The 17,023-nt window shown below is 33.4% G+C and overlaps 1 protein-coding gene across 1 annotated transcript in view; it reads left to right on the top strand.

Moving 5' to 3' along the window:
* The window catches only part of LRRIQ1 (leucine rich repeats and IQ motif containing 1), a 113,662-nt gene that overhangs the window by 59,141 nt on the left and 37,498 nt on the right, over nt 1-17,023 (top strand). Inside the window, exons 18-22 of the mRNA XM_027794236.2 lie at nt 804-893; nt 1,606-1,730; nt 2,326-2,421; nt 2,769-2,854; nt 10,989-11,090. Coding sequence (XP_027650037.2) covers nt 804-893; nt 1,606-1,730; nt 2,326-2,421; nt 2,769-2,854; nt 10,989-11,090 — 499 coding nt within the window. The remainder of the gene's footprint in view (nt 1-803; nt 894-1,605; nt 1,731-2,325; nt 2,422-2,768; nt 2,855-10,988; nt 11,091-17,023) is intronic.

The following is a 17,023-nucleotide window of genomic DNA, read 5'->3' as shown; positions in this document are numbered from 1 at the left end:
GTTTAAGTGGAGCCAAATTCTTCCGTGGTGTTTACTTGCTGTGTGGAAGTAATTTGCTTCTCTCGCTTATCAAAAAAACACGTGGTTGAAAAACTCAAGGATGTATAAAAAAAAATGTCATATACAGGTTGAGTTTGAAACAAAATCTAAATTCTCTTTTTATGAAAGAAAACTGAATTCTGCCATGAAGTGCTTGACACTACAGATAGCACCTATTCAGTCACCTCTCTTCTTTGCAAGCTATTATTTTAGTTTGCCAATTATTCTGTTACATCAAAAATAAATTAGTTGAAAAAATAAGTACATATAACATTCAGGCTTTTAATCCAAATTTCAGTGAAAACTCTTCACTAATTCAGTTCAACTCAGCAAAAGCAAGTCAGGCACCTACATCTGATATAAAATGCTCAGTCAAAAACAGCAAACAAAGCTGTTCATGGTCTTTAGGCCTTTTTTCAGAGTTCAGCAGTCTTTCTTAATAACTTGAATTTACTAACAATGTTGGGATAAAATTAGAAGAATTTGAGAAGGAAGGGATGCATCTTACTTAAAAAACAAAACAAATGCAAAAACCCCAAAACCCCCACAACCCACAAATATTGTTAATCTGATTTGTTTAAAATAGAACAATACAACACAGCATCTCCAAAGGTGTTTGAAGATTGCTCTGCAGGTGGCAGTTCTGATATACAACTTGAAAACACTTGAAACAGTATGCATCACAATTTAAAAGAGACTTTGCAAAAGTGATCAAACTAAACTGATTTTGTCAGTCCATTTTTTGACTTTACTCATTCATGCAGGCTGCAATAGAGAAGGAATGGCTAATTCTAGATTCCACCCATTTCCCTTCAAAAACACTCCTGCTCTCAAACAAGCTGGACTGGCCAAAGGTAACATGTCACAGAAACTTCTTACTCTTCAGTCTTTATTCATTCCTTAAGGATATGCTAGTCTAGGGTGATTAATAAGACAATCTATTGACTTGAAAAACACAATTACTTTTAGAAGTCTCAGACTTCCTCCTCATCTCCAGATGCAATTTTTCTTTTAGATTTTCTTTCATTTGCTTAGTTTTTTCTTTATTTTGGATTTATTTCAACACTTTACTTCACAGTAGCAGAAAAAAAAGATGATGTGCTTCATCTGTACATTTGGCAATGGATTAAAAATTGCTAGTTGACACACTACTTTAAAAATACTAAAATCTGCATTATATGACAACAGCTGAATGTTTTCAGAACAGCTAAAGGTCATTGAACTGTAATGTCTGCTAGTTATTTCTTAAACTTTGAAGTTTTAGCTTTTTGTTTTGGTAGGGTTTTCTCTTCTTGTTACAAGTGTAATATTACTGATGTTTTATTTCCTACAATTAAAATAAAGGAATCTTATAAATTCATTATATTTGGGGACATTACGCATAACTAAAATAATCTTTTAGCTCAATTTAGTTAGTTGAAAGTAAGGTCTATAATGGGCATGTCACCATTAAGAATCCTTTCTGTTACAGTAACAGACTGAAACCCTGGTGCAGGTTTACTTGCGCATTTTAAATTCAAATTTGCAGGAATCATCAACTGCATTTTTCTTCTTTCTTTTTCTTAGAAGTATTCTAGGCCTTCAAATTCCAGTAAACATTCAAATAGCTTGTCATTGTCCCCACCGGACACTTGGCAGTGTGTTAAAAGATCACATTCATATGCAGCAGAAAATAGCCAGTTTCATGGCAGGTAAGTCAAATAATATATTTTTTTCATTTTATTTGGTTCGTTTGAATTTTACAAAAATCAATTAGGAGAACTTGAGGCTTTTCTGATGCTTTTGCTACTTTTGGTTAATATATTATGGGAGATAAAAGCTATTTACTTGTTAAAACCAAATATCAGTTGTCATTTTTCATTGGCTACCAGAATTAAGAATATAATATATATGTGTATTTTGATTTATCTAGGTTTGACTATAAATCATAAAAATTATATTTTTTCACATATATCATAACATAGATGTTGAAATAGAGATTTGTAAGACTAGATAAAGATTAAAAGGGATTTCTTACACAGCTGCATTCTTTTGGAGAGAAAGGACTGAAATATGCATCAAGTAATTGAAATGTAAACATTTCAAATTGATGGCAGACTTTTATTACTCTCCAAGATAAAGCCTTCCTGGAGTATTAAAATAGATTTTTTTGTATTATTTCCAAGCTTCAAAAGTGCCTTTAAAAGGCACAAACAACTTGCAGAATAACAAAGGCTGCAAAATAATCATCCGAGACCCTTTCTTTTTTACCTGCCTTTCAGTACCACTCTTGTACTTTGTTTTCAGGTCAAGGAAGGGAAAAACGTCACAGCTCTCTGACTGGAAGGGAAGAAAGAAATTTTCATTCATGTCTGAAAAAGAAGAGAAAATTTCAGAAGAATGGTATGTTAAGCTATTTTGCTTACTTAGTGATTTCCAGGACTAGATACAGTATAGCTGGCTGTTGCTTGCTGTTACTTAAGTTCCACCTTTCAAGAATCTCTGTTTTCTACCAAAGTAAAAATTACTCTAATCACATCTACAAGTGTCTGGGAGACAGTTGCAATAATGTAATGTTAAGATAAGCATTGCAGCTATCTGTGTAATTCAGAAAGTTTCATAAGTTTCATGCTATGCATAAGAAATACTATACACGTTGTATTCTTTCTGAAAAGTGCATTATACAATAATATGCAGCTGGTGTAACATAATACATGTGAAATGTTTAGTAAGTTATTCTCTTCCCCTAGGGGTTTTAAAGATATTTCTACTGCACAGCTAATGCTGAAGAGGTCCCATAAAATGAAGCCCCAGAAATACAGTAATAAAAATTTAGGTAAGTCAACAGTTTAAAAATGGTTATATTGATGAAACTTTTCTACTCTTAAATCTCAAAATAGTGTCTTTCTCTTAAGAAGTTTGCCTGCACAACATTAAACATTAATTTGAATAAAGGTGGAGTGTGATTCAGTAAAAGCAACTCAATTTAAATCAACTTGTTCCAGTGATAAAATATTCAGATTTTTAAAATTTTTCTACTGTATTTTGAAGATGAGTATGTGACAACTATGCTAAACAGAAATTTTGTTTCTTTTTGTTCATGTATCTCTTTTTCTAGATATGGAATTTATATGTCTGCATTTTGTGCTTCTTGTATTTTCCTCTTGGGAGAATATCAGGTTAAAATTATTGACTTAGGCTGGAACTATTATGAAAATGACATTTAGAGACATATGAAATGAATGCATTGTGGAAATAGATTGTGTTTATCCAGCTTCTCTGTAATTGTCTTCTGGTTCTTCTCAGATACTTCTTATATCAATGAACCTTTCTTAGAATCATTAACTGTTAGTATGATATGCTAATGGAATACGTTAATAAAAATATTAAGAACATACTGCTAGTATAAGAAACATTCACATATGTAAGAGCCTGATTGGCAACAGGACCTAACTCTAAATAGTCTTTGGAAAGTGTATCTTTATTTACTTTTTTAAAAAAAAAATTCTATCATAAGCTACAGTTAATTTTCATCTTTTGTATAACTTTGCAAATCTCTTCTGCATTAAGTGTTGAAAATATTGAAAGACATTTTGCTCTTCAAAGGGAAAAAATTCAGCCTACAGATAAAGTTAAGAAAAATGTTTCTTTGTATATTTTGTTCTACTTTAAAAATCATTCCTAAAAGTAAATATGACAAAAAAAAATCTCTAGTTTAAATTATATTTTTAAAAAAAGGGGGGGAGGGTGGAGACAGGCGTGTAATCAGCAAACTATGTTTTTTTGTTAAAGGAGAAAAAATGGATAGGAGTTTAGTTATTATATTTAAATCTTGTTAGCTTCCCATGATGCTCTACCATGTTACATTAGAAAAAAAAAGAAGTAAATATCTGCTGTGTAGCTGAGTTGTTTACATATATTCCATGTGGTAGCCTCTGTATCATTTTTAAATGAATAGAGCTTATTAGGTTATATCATCTTTTTTTTTCTATATGCTCTCTGGTTTACATTAGTAGTAATTAATCCAGTCATAAATGTCTGATTGAGCGTATCAAATTTGCTATCCTATTTTTGTTGTAGTTCTAATAGATTTTTTAGATATGTTTATATTCACTTTGTTCAGATTATTCAATATGGTATATGGGTGTTGAGATTTTTAATGTACCACTTGGAATATTCTCAAAGTATATTACTATTTTTTAAAAAAAATTTAAAAACTTTTGCATAATGTTTTTATAGGTTCAAATTTTCTCTTCTCAACACTGCCTCATATAGACATATTTTGTATTTCTGACTATTATCACATGCACAAAGATAACCCATATATATAATTTTTCTCTATAGAATTATCTGACAGTCATTAAAATTGCAGTCTTTTTTCACATTGGAAGAAAGCATAATTTCCAGAACCAAGAAATATGACTCAAAATATTGCATACTCAATCATTTTTCAGTACAAAGATTATCAAGCCAACTATTCTTTCTTATATACCACACTGGCAAAGTCAGGCCTTCCTTGGTCAATAAGGACCAAGTAGACCTTATCAACTAAACAAGTATTTTTATCTTAAACTGATGCTAAATCTCAGCTGTTGCACTAAAAAAATTATCCTGATGGAATATTCTTCATGTAAGAATCTCTGTGTATATAACTATATTTTATATCAGCTAGCTCCTCTGAAGTGGTGAGAGCAAGCCAGGGTCTTTTTGAGGGTCTGGTTGAACAGAGGGACTTTACAGCATTTAAATTAGAGTATATATACCTCCTGAGGCTAGCCAGCTCCAGATCAGGAAACTGTAACCAGAGCCATTAGGCTGTCAGTATCTTTCTTGGATCTCTGTGTGGTACAGCTCATGCTAGAATACTTACTGCAATTCCAGTATACCTAGAGAGAAAGAGTTCACAATCTTAGGCCATTGCTGTGAGTTTAATCCTACTGAAGCAGGAATTTCATAAGAGACTTTATTCCTTCTAGTATTTAAAAGCAGATTGAAATGCATCTGAATAAGTAAATGTCAACACTGTCTTGTAGCGTTTCTATAGAAATTAGCATCCCATCACCTTCATCTCCTCTGAAATGAGCTTTGCCCATCTTGTACTTACTGAAGCTATGTATGAAATGTCATAGAATATATTTTAAGTATTATTATTTCTGTTAGAATTTCCAGGTCCTTAGTGTTACAAATGCAACTGTTTCCATTTTAGCTTCCTGAATTAACATAGTAGAAGGTGTGCTAATACCTTCTAAATAATTTTGTTAGTGATAAAGATTCCTACCCACTAGAAAATAAGAAGCCAGCATCCACTTAAAGTGTGAATTGTAAGGTGTAAAAAATCTATTTTCTATGTTATATCCATTTATTACTACATATCTGACTTAAAGAGCAAAACACTAAGTTCTGACAAAAAGAAAAGCATCTAAAAGTTCTAGATACATAAATTATAAGCTATTAACAAATAAACTTTTAGCTTTTATTCTAAGATTTTGGCATCATCCCAAACATCTTTTATGTGCTGTTGAACAGTCTATGGTAATGGTCTTATTATTGCAAGTACTGCTAAGTTACTGATGGGTTTTGTAGAAACAAATGTCCTGTCAGAGTATGCTGTCTGCTTCCATATGCTATCAAAGTTTTGCCTTATGCCTTAGATTCACAAATGCAAAGTGTTAAATCAGCTTCCATTCAGAGAGTTTTACAATTAATATAGTCAAGGCATCTGCTGAATTGGAGCTTGGATTGAACACTCATGAACAGGTTCAGTTCTTAACATCCTCAGGTGTAGGAATTTATTTCTTTCCATTTTCCATCTAAAACATTTTTCTTCTCTTAGCACAACAGTGATGGGATTAATTTGATAAATTATAGAAGTCTACATCTGAGCTAGTCATCTGCATTCTTTTATGCAAAGAAATAGATACCTTAAATGCTATTAATTTCCTCCTAAAACAATTAAAAAACAGGCTACTTGAATCCCACTGTAAAAGCACTTATAGTTCTCCATTGCCTAGACACAAAACTGAGAGTGACTGGCTGAAATACAGAGTTAAACTGTAGATATGTAGAAGCAACTGAGAAATATCTTACCTCATATGTCTGGCCATGTACCTTCTCAGTAGTGGAAAAAATATGGAAAATACTGGCAAGTGCACTGAATCCCGTGGTTTGTATTACAAGGAAGAGCTTAAAGTAGCATAACCTTGTAACACAGAGTGATTCAGGCAATGCTTATATTGCAGTAGACCAGTCCCACCAACTAATGGCCTTAAGGCCTGTTATGCCCTAATCCACTACAGTTATGTATGCTTGTTTATGTAGTTAAATAAAATTGTGGCCTGTATTTTAACAATACCAAATGTAGGCTGTGTCTGCTTCAACTATTTTTACTCCACAGTAAGATAATACAAAAAGTGTGGGAAGAAAACAGAAATTTTGCAGCCAAGTAAAACTGGCATAATGTCAGAAATATTCCTGTTTTATCAGGGGTGCCTAAACTTCTATGGAAATTCTAATTAAAAATTGAAATACAGCAGACATTAATTCACCTCTCTATGCTTAAAAAAATTAAGCATCTATGACTCATAACAATCTTATCTTCCTAAAGATGTCTTGGCACAGCAGTACAGAATTTCTTGCTTAACTTTGAATTTCCTTGATTCAGTGGATTTTGTAGTAGCCTCTGAAAGTTAACTTCTTTTTCTTTTAAGGTAGCTGGAAGCCATGTCTTGCTTTCAGCTTCTCTCTCCTAGAGCTGTATTACTTTCTGTTTAACAATTTATTTTCCAATGGAAAGCTCTCTTGTCAGTGACTGACCGCATCAGATGGTAATTGTTGCTGCCACATAGGTAGGGAAAAAAAAAAAAAAAAAGGTAAAAAGCAGCTGGAGTGGGCCTTGACTCCTAGAACCAGAGCACAATGATAAAGATATTTCACAGAGATCAGCAACTATTTTTAGCAGCAGTTTAGAATTTAAGACAGCAATGCAATACTAATTAAACAAACAGAAAACCAACCCATAACAAAATCCCAACCCACCCCCCTCAAAAGCCACAACTCCAGAACAGATGACCTGACTGCACAACATTGATTTGTGGAATTAACAACAGTCAGAATAAAAACCTGGGGGAAATTATTATTCCTTGTTACACATTACATAAATGACTATTTGTCTATATTTTCTTAGTAGCAGAAAGAAAGCTACTTCTGTTGTTGCGGTGTATTCCATGTAGTGGTATAGTCTAGGAACTTCAGCCATGGATGAGTTGGAGTTCTCATTGCTGTTTAACGATGGAACAAAATGTGGTCTTTCTTCAAAATGAATTTACAGATTTAATTATCTTATAGATAAGTATCTGTCACTGTGTGCTACTTTCATTTATCAGCTCTTTAAAGTTGGCACAGATATGTTTATGTTTTTCTAATTACAGATAGTGCACAACAAAAATGAATGACAAATATTAATTCTTCCAGTTTCACATATTATCAAGAAGTTGTTTAACAAATGTGATGCCAGATCAGGCAGTAACTATTCCTTCCATATTGTTTCTATAACATTTCTTGTGTTTGTCCGACTTATCTTCTATATTTGGAGTCAGCCAAGCAATGTGCATTAAATTACCTCCCTGGTTCCTAGATTGCCAGCACAGATCATTGTCTAATAAGCCACATTTAAATGAGTATGCCAGAGTCCAGGAAGATATTTGTATGATTTTGAATTATTGGACTCTTTCACAGTTCTCTGTGTGAAATCTAAAACATTTGATTGCTTGTCATCAAAGCGTACATGCAGTTCATTTCCCTAGCTCGCTCAGAGACTGAAAAGCACTAGTATTATAAAATAATCTATGTAATATTGCCTACATTTGGGACTAGGTAAAGAAAAGGACTCATTTTTAATAACAAAAGAGCTGTAGGCAATGGTTGAGGTGATCCAGGTAGGTACAAATTCAAGTAGTCTGGCACTGTGTTAAATCCCTGTAGATTATTTAAATTATTTTGCAAAGACTCAAAGATAAGTCTTCTGATAGAAATCTCTTAGAAGAACAATTTCCATCATTTCCCTCTCTTCCCAGTTCATGGACCTTCTTTACTACTGATATCCTTGTGCACAAATAAATCTTTGAAAAATCTAGGTTGGAACTAGTAACTTCATATCCTTGGTATAGTTTAACTTTGGACTGGATGGAGTTTTCATGGAATTGGGAGGGAGACTGGATTAAGGAAAGATGAAGTTTTTAAGCCATTTTGAAACAATTTCAATAGACCCACATAGGCAAAAAGTATGTTATTTAAGGAATTATAGAAATCCTCAATCACATTTTGTCATAAGAGTTTTTAATCAATTTTGTCACTTTGTCTTTGGTCTTCTGTTGATGAGAAACACTGGCTTTGTAACTAGCATAAAGCTAGAAGAAGCTAGAAGTCTTTTTACTAACACTATTAGTTTCCAACAGTGGGTGCTGGAAAAATTGTAATTTTAAAAAATATTATTCTGTAAATTTTTTATCCATGTATAGCACTTGTATGGCTATTTATCTTACAAGTACAGAAAACACAATAATAATTCATACTTAAAATATTTTTATAATTTCTGTTACTTAACATTTCAGCGAGAACTGTTAAAATATAATGTATTACTCTCACAAGATATTTTTATCACAAATCTTACTGTGATCTACTCACCCAAATATTTGCTACCATGAAGAACACTAGGTTGCTACAAATTTATTTTTGACTTGGGAGACATGCCAAAATAGGCATACTTTATGCATCTATGCAAAGTGAAAATACCTACAAATCTGGTAATCCAGTTTCTGAATAAAGTGATCAGAGTAAGTCTAATAATTACCTTTAAAACTAGTGGAGTTAATCATTATTTATTGTACTTCTTGTGTTGTTTCATTGAATTTATACTTTAGTTAGTAAAAGTGGGTTAAAATTCTTTAAATTTGACGTCTGGCTTAATTTGGAAGCTATAATCATCATACAAGATGAGAGAGCTTCTTCGAGATAATTTGAGATAACAAAGTGTAAAGTATTGCCAATTCTGCCTGGGGAAGAAGGCATGGCCTAACTTCCATTTGATTCCTTTGTTAGTCAAGTTTGCTGCTTTATGAGAAATCAACACCATTAAGAACATTCTGTCATCCAAATGCTGCTGCAGTGTGGGCTGACAAATACCGTAACATTCTGATGTGTTTTCTCAACCTGCTCTCTCTTAAAGTATCCACACCCAGTTAGACATCTCTGGGTTTACAAGGCAAAGTTCCAATATGCCTGCATGTCTTGCTAGTGTCAAGAGAGCATTCTCTGAGAAAAAGTGGAGCTCTTCAGATCCTGTTATGTTCCATTAATTTGTAACTGAAGAGTCTACTGCAATTATAGATCTAGTCAAAACCAACTTTATAAATTGCTGTTAAACTTGGTAAAAAATGTTTGATTTTTCGAATTAAAAATAAAATAAATAAAAAAATGATTTAACAGGGCATTCTGATCCTTTATTTCCATAAATAAGGACACACACAAAAAACTACTTACTTTGATGCAGTATTATAGATGCTCATATAAACTCTCAATAAATACCAATAAGGTCATGTAACAAACTCTAAATGAAGCATCAGATGTGAATAGTCATGTAAATGTATTCTGTCTGAATGCTCTTTTGAGTCTTTCCATCTCATCTGTTTTACTGCTCTGTCTGTTCTGGCAGTGTCTTACATATTCATTTTTGCTACACTTGCATTCTTTGTGAAAATTTAGATCCTTTCCTTGCTATATCTACTTTCTTGCTAAGTTCTATTGCTGTTCCTCTTGACTTTTATTAGTTTCTACTCTTTTCTGATAGTTTGTAGTCACCTTTGCAGACAAACCACTTCTGGCTTATTGTTTCTCAGATATTCAGGAATTTCTCTGCTTGTGTTATTTTCTTCTTCTTCTAACCATATGAAATATATTCCTTTGATTTTTTCCTTTGGCTTTCTCTTACTCATCTTATGTTCAGTGTCATACCTACAAAACCCTATATACTTTTGCTCATTATTATGTATCTGCTTTTGTTTCTACATTCTTCTCAAGGGTTTTTTTTTTGTTTGGTTGGGTTTTTTGGGGGTTTGGGTTTTGGTGTGGGTTTTTGGGTTTTTTTAATAACTGGCTGGTTTGTTCTGCACTGTGCTTAGAATTTTCACGTTCTTCCTAACCCAGTTTCCCTTAAACTCCTACTTTCCTCCTGTGTCAAGCAAACAATTCTTCCTTCGCATAAAAAAAAAAATGCATCAGAATCACCTTTCCTGACTTCTGTGGTTTGGCAATAGTTTAGTCTTGTTTAATTAAACTTCTTTTTTTTTTCCAGTCTAGGAACATGTTTGTCTAGGTTTATATACAATTCTGTGTTCATTTGCTTCTTTGCAAAGTTTTCAAAATAACAGGAAACTACTCAAGATTTCATAATGTGGTATAAAAAGACTTTTGGAGTATTTTTTATTTCAGTAAAGATGGGACGTGAAAGAAGGTTAGCTTATTATCTCTAAGTTTAGCCTTTAAAAAATAAACTTCCTCCTGTTAATATTTTATAGGTATAAATGACTTGATTTAGCCTGCTGAATAGTTCTGAACCAAAGCTTTTAGAAACAGTGCTTGGTATATATTCTGCTAATATTTCTGCTTTAATTTCAAGCTTTAAAAGCAGGATTTTTTTAATATTTTCTGGAAATATATGCTTTAGAATTTATTTTTAATTTGGAGATGAGCTAGCTAAAAGATTACTAGTGTTAAAATCCTGCAAAATAGTGACTTTGGTTCTCGGTTGCACGTGTATTTATGTTGCTTTATTTTACAAAGTATAATCCTTTGTGAATATAAAACCTAATTTTAAAGGTATTTTCATTTATTAAGTGGCTAAAAGGTGAAAAACTGCTTGAAGGAATGAATGAGCCAGGTCTGACCTTTGATTTTAACTTGTTCTTGTCATCTAGACCCAGCTGTGTGCCTGGCGTTGTTCAAAAACAATGAAAACAAACATCTCCATGTGAAACCACCAAGGAAGACACAGCCTATATATGCTGGTTACTTTGAAGGTATGAACAAGTATTTTACTTAGCTTTATGCATATAAGCATATATAACTTTTAATGTCTTTTAAGCAAGCCTACTTGAAATGTGAAACAATATGCACAAATAGAAAGCAGGAGTTTAAGGTTTTTATCTGTTCCTGGATATCTCAAGTTACATCAGTGAAACATTTCAATTCATTGGGGAGGGCAGGGGGGGTGCTCCTAGACATTAATTTGTAATGAACTAGTGACTAATTTATTTATTTATTATTATTATTAAATCTTCATCATAAAACCATCAAAGCATGTCACAGAGGTATAAAATACAAAGCACTAGAATAAAATTTTATAAATGAAATATCACTTCAAATTCTTCATCTTATTTTCACTTTTTCTCAAGCTAGCCATTGATTCCTGACAACCGTAATATGTTTTTAAGAAGCTACTTTCACATATATTCCCTAAAACTCCACCATTTGACATTCTTCTCTTCTTGAAGACAAGAAAAGAACCTTCAGCATGTAAATATAAAATTGGCTTTCCAAAAACATTTAAACACTGATGTTGCTGGTTTACTGTTGAAATTCATGTTAAAACTCTCCTTGGTTCAGTAAGGCCAGGTCAATTTAAAATACCCATGATGTTAGAAGCTGAGCATCTCCAGAGGCATTGTTTTTAGACTGTTTTGATTCCTTTTGCAACTCAATAGTGTGCTCAGTAAGTTGTCAGTTGTTGCCTCTGTCTTTTTATCTTTCTCAAAGACACAGCTATACTCTATCTGATTTATTCCCAATCCCACAAAGTAAAATTAAAAATAATAAAACTGTATTAACATTCACTGAATAAGGATAGAAATTAGAACCTGTCTGAGACAGGTGTGCAATCAGAGTATACCCAAACTGCAATTCAGTCAATTAACCTAGCTATATGAAAGTCTGGATTTGCCTCACATTCATAAACCCTGCTCAAATTTGGTTGGCAACAACTCTTGGTGAATTCTGAAGAGGAAAAATGTTTGCATGATTACTTGCCTTGGATCCAAGCATGAATTTACCTAGAATATAGAGTCTGTATATACTGTGCCTGATTTAGCATTCCCAGTGCCTCACATCTGTTCCTGTGGCATATGCTTATATGCTCAAATGTGACATATGCTGGAGAAGTAGGACATGCAGACTGTCTGCAAAACACTGGGTGCTCAAAGCCTACAAGTAGTAGTGTGAATGTTCAAAACCATGTTGAAGAGAGGAGTTTGATCCCAGGTTCAGTACCCTAAAGTCAATGTACATTTAGCCTAGCTTTTCTGCCACCAGTTTGTCTGTTCCTGCCTGGAGACATTTCCCTTTGTTTAGGAAAGCCAATGTATGCATTCTAAAGATTACCAAAATTACTTTTTGAATACATGGAGAGAAGGCACCACAGCAGGTTAGACATCAAAAGGCAAGCACTGTAGTGGCACTCTTGTTTATCTTTCATTTCAAGGACCATTGTACTCCTTTGGCCAGCTAATAATCTGAGATTCTGTTTTCAGCAATCTTTTATTGGGTGCTTACATACAATCTGTTGCCTTCAAGAGGACGAGCAATACCCTTTTTCTTAACCAAAATATAAAATTGTCCTTCTACCTGAGGCATTGCTACTTCAGATGGTATGGCCAGAAAACACTAGTTGTGAACTAGAGCCCAGAGTGCAGCACAAAGTATTTATTTATGTGTATATGAGATACCGTCAGACAGAACTAAAAGGTTCTAAATTTAGAATTTGGTAACACTTTGCATGTTATCTACTGCAAAGCAAAGCACCTGCAGGATAATTTCAGAGAATTGTGTTATTAGTCATTTTTTCCCTCACTCACAGAAAAGTGTGTTTCCCATTTCCCCTCTCTCACCTTTTGACCATTTCTTCCTCTTTTGCCTGCAATAGATTTCTTTGGGTCTGTTCTGTGATGGGAGTTCTTTCTGTAACAAGAAGGTGGACTGTTTTCACTCTGTACCTATAAATCTTGTGGACACCATATTTTAGGTCAGGAGAGAATGCAGGCCAGTCCATTGCATGGTGAAAATAAGCTTCCTCCATTCAAGGAGGAATTCTGTTAAATAACAGAGTCACTACTTTTTAAACAGGATGTCCTCAGAAGTGAAACAATTAGAGTGGTTTTAGATTTTCAAACTGAACACATCATGGTAGTGAATATTTAAGAGGTAATCCAGTTAAAATGTGTAACAAATGTCTTCTGTCTTTATTGCGTCTTTAGTTTGTGTTCAAAAATACAAATAAGAAAAAAGAATAACAAAATAAGAGGTATAAAAGACTGAAAAGGAATGAGCTTAATATCTGATGGTTGTGTGTTTATGAGATAAGGGTTATGCTGTGTCATAATTTGCCTTCTCATCTAAGCTACTGCATCATAGTGATAGTGTAGTATCATGCAGCATCTGTAAAGGGATATCTAAACAGAGTGAGGTCATAGTGTTGATGCAATATTCAACTATTTTCATGTGACAGAAGTTGTGATGAGCTGGCATGCAAAATGCTAATATCTGACTTTGAAAACTTTTGCATAAATTTAATCCCCTGAGAAAATTCACATCTCTAATTTGACATAAACGTTGTAGGAAAATACATTTTCAAAACTTGAGTGACATCATAAATTATTTTAGAAGAATCATGCTTTACTCACTGATGTTATAAAAATCCCCACAGGGGACCATTATTTCACATTTGTACCGCAATAGCACACAGAAGTTAGGCAGACAAACCCCTTTGTATGACATGCTTCAACAGCACGAGGAAGCATTGTTCTGACAGACAAAAACCAAGCATTTAAAAATACAAGGAACATTTGAAGGTGTGAACTATGGGAATGTAATTAATTGTTTGTTAGTGCATGTGTTTGTTATATATATGTGTATGTGTCAATACATATCTGTACAATATATGTGTATATACGCACACAAATATGTATGCATATACCATGAGTATAAGTAGGTATATGAATTCAATAAGCATAGCAGTTATGCTTTCATAGTTGTATGTTTTGAAAGGAAAGTAAATTATGAACAATTAATCTCTGGCGTAATTTCTAGTATCAAAGTGCATATTGTACTACTAATGCTTTCTCTCTAGATTCTGTTTCAGTTTCTTTAAAATTCATTTAATGCATGTGGTCATTGTATAATACAGTTTCATTAAAACTATTATTTAAATCATATATTGTGACATTAACTTCAGTAGGTTGTGAAGCCACAGAATATCGAACTATAAATATGTGTTTACTGCTTCTTTTAAGAAGCTATAGCCTGATCAAAAACCTGAAGACAGAGGAAAGCCTGACTTTTGATGTACTTTCACTTCTGATGATTTGTTGGACATTTCCTGGGATTATGTCTATTACACCGCTTTTTTTGATGTGATAGGGTTATGCTTCCACCATAATTGTTGATTTTCAGTTAGTGCTAGTTCATTGACAAAAGAAATATGCCTGTTTACTCTTTTAATGAATATTCTTGGACATTTTTGTGTTTTGTAGCTGGTGACATTTCAAAGATCTCAAAATTTTGGAAACATTGTAAGAAACACAGATAATTTTTATTATTTCCTATTTTGCAGCAAAGCGTATTTTTAGAAAGCTTTTAAACTGTGTTTCCTCTTGCTGTCTGGAGGCTATTTCAGTTATTGATTTAACGTAAAATAGTCTGACTATTTTGGATAAAGTAGATCAGGAATTGAAGGAAGAATCTACCTTTGACTCCTTCTCTTGGGAAATTCCAGTTAGTCCTGGCTGAATTGTGTAACAGAGCATCTCTGCCGGCTGTGGGTCTGTAATTACAGGGTCTGTAATTTCATTTACACAGAGGAAGGATACCTACTTTTCCAACCAACAGTGTGAGTGCTTTGTCCTGGCACAGCAGCTGAAAACTAAAGAATGAGCCCCGAGGCCTAGCACATTGTTTTGCTACAAGCTTTGGGAACAGTGTATATCTTTTGGAATCCTCTTTAATCCATCTACCTCAACAATTTGGGTGGGTTATCCAAATAATTTCTGTTCAGTGGAATGGGAAACTGGATTCCAATCTGCAGAGCAAGTTGGAAGGATACAGTAGATCAGCTGAAAGTCCAATCAAACTAGCCAAGTACTATTTGGGTATAATTCACTTACTTTCTCAGAATTTCATAGACTGTGCTCTAATTAATTATGTAGATTAAGTGATTTATTGGCACATATAGTACATTTATTTTTAGTCATATCCATATCCAGCAGTGGCACGTCTATACCATACACTTCAAAGGAGTGGAAACAATACAACTTGACTTTACCCAGGAGTGTGCTCAATGACCACTGCCAGGAAGTTTAACTATATTAAAAATGCATTGGACTATGCTGTCAAGATATGTTTACTGTAGTTTGGGAACCTGTAGTTCTAATTGGCAGTACTGTATTTCCTGTCATTTTATGCTAATCGGTGACTAAAGAAAACGTAATGGGTATAATGTTAAGACAGATTTCACCAATACAAATTTAATAATGAACAGATTATGCTTTCTCGGGTTGCTTTTAATTATGGAAATATTTATTCATTTCTCTTTAAATTGTCAGTAGAAATAACATTTATTTTTCATACTGGAACAAGAGTAAGAGGTAAAATGATCTTGTGATTATGTCATATGACTGGAATATAAATATCAAGGATCCATTTAAAGTCATCTGTTTTCCAGCTTTCTGATAGTTCACAATTATGAAACTTCTTGTAATCTCAAGTGAAAAATACGGCGAAACATTTTTATAGATTATTATTACTAGTGCTAATTAAAAATGTGAACTAGAGACTTTAGAGAGTGGAATTTTAAGGTTACTTTTGAGTTAAATGTGTAATCTTATTAAAATATGGTTACATAATAATCAACATAGTTTCTTAGATTTTCTGTTACGCAGTATGAATACATTGAAGAAAAGGTATATGCAGTAATTAAATAGAATTTATATTGATTCAAATTGCTGATACTTTTAAATATCTGCAAGAGAGTTAATAGAAGGTGTTGAGAGTGGAATGCTAATGTTCATTATTTCTGTGCCTTAAATCATTTGTTGTTTGTTATTTAAGAGCGTTTAAAAAGACATTGAACTATAGCTAATAATTTGTGTTAGCTAATTTCTAAAATACAAAACCAGCTATTTTCAATGGAAAAATATAAATGGCTTCAATTCCCAGGAAGTACATTGTTTGTAAACATCCATTTCTAAATTAAGTCATCTTTTACTGAGCTGTGGTCTGAAAAAATTAATAACCACATTCTAAATCTGGCCTTGCTGCAATTCTACTAGCTGAATTGCCATGTTTACAATACCAATGCAATTATTACATATCTCCCACGCTTTAAATTTGTATGCCACATTAGGGAAGCAGTTTCTGAACCATACAGCACTGAGAAAAATGACAGAATAGTGCATTTCCAGAGAATGTATGATCTGTCCTGAGATGTGATGAAAATGTGTTACAGAAACCTGTAGTGTGGAAGGGGATCTATCTTTTAAACTCAAAATTCTATAGCTTTGTTTCTTATTATATAGTTTGAGCTCACACAACAGAACTCTCGCACTGAAATATTTTCTCATTTTAAGGAATTAATGGCTCTCCACCAGCCCTTTAACATGTAAAATGAGTAGGTTACTTGTGTCCAGTACATCCAAAAAGAGCCAGGATAAAATAAACATAAGGAGTTGGATATCTTGGAAAAAATCTGTCATGGGTTTGGGTTAATCATCTCCAGAAGAAATTCAACTTGATGCCTGAAATGTAAGACTTCTTGGAGAAAGCAGTAAAGCCTGAGGCAGTGTTGATCTGAAGGAGTGCTCTCCATGGGTCAGAGCTGCTCTGCTGGCAGAGTGCAAACCCAGTTCACAACAGCGGTACGCTGAAAAGTTGTAAAAGACTTCAGGGGCCTTACAGTGCACACACT

This window comes from Falco peregrinus, chromosome 6 (assembly GCF_023634155.1).
Source record: "Falco peregrinus isolate bFalPer1 chromosome 6, bFalPer1.pri, whole genome shotgun sequence".
Lineage (NCBI taxonomy): Eukaryota > Metazoa > Chordata > Aves > Falconiformes > Falconidae > Falco > Falco peregrinus.
Note: the sequence above shows the minus strand (reverse complement) of the source record. Positions and strands in the feature narration are given on the sequence as shown.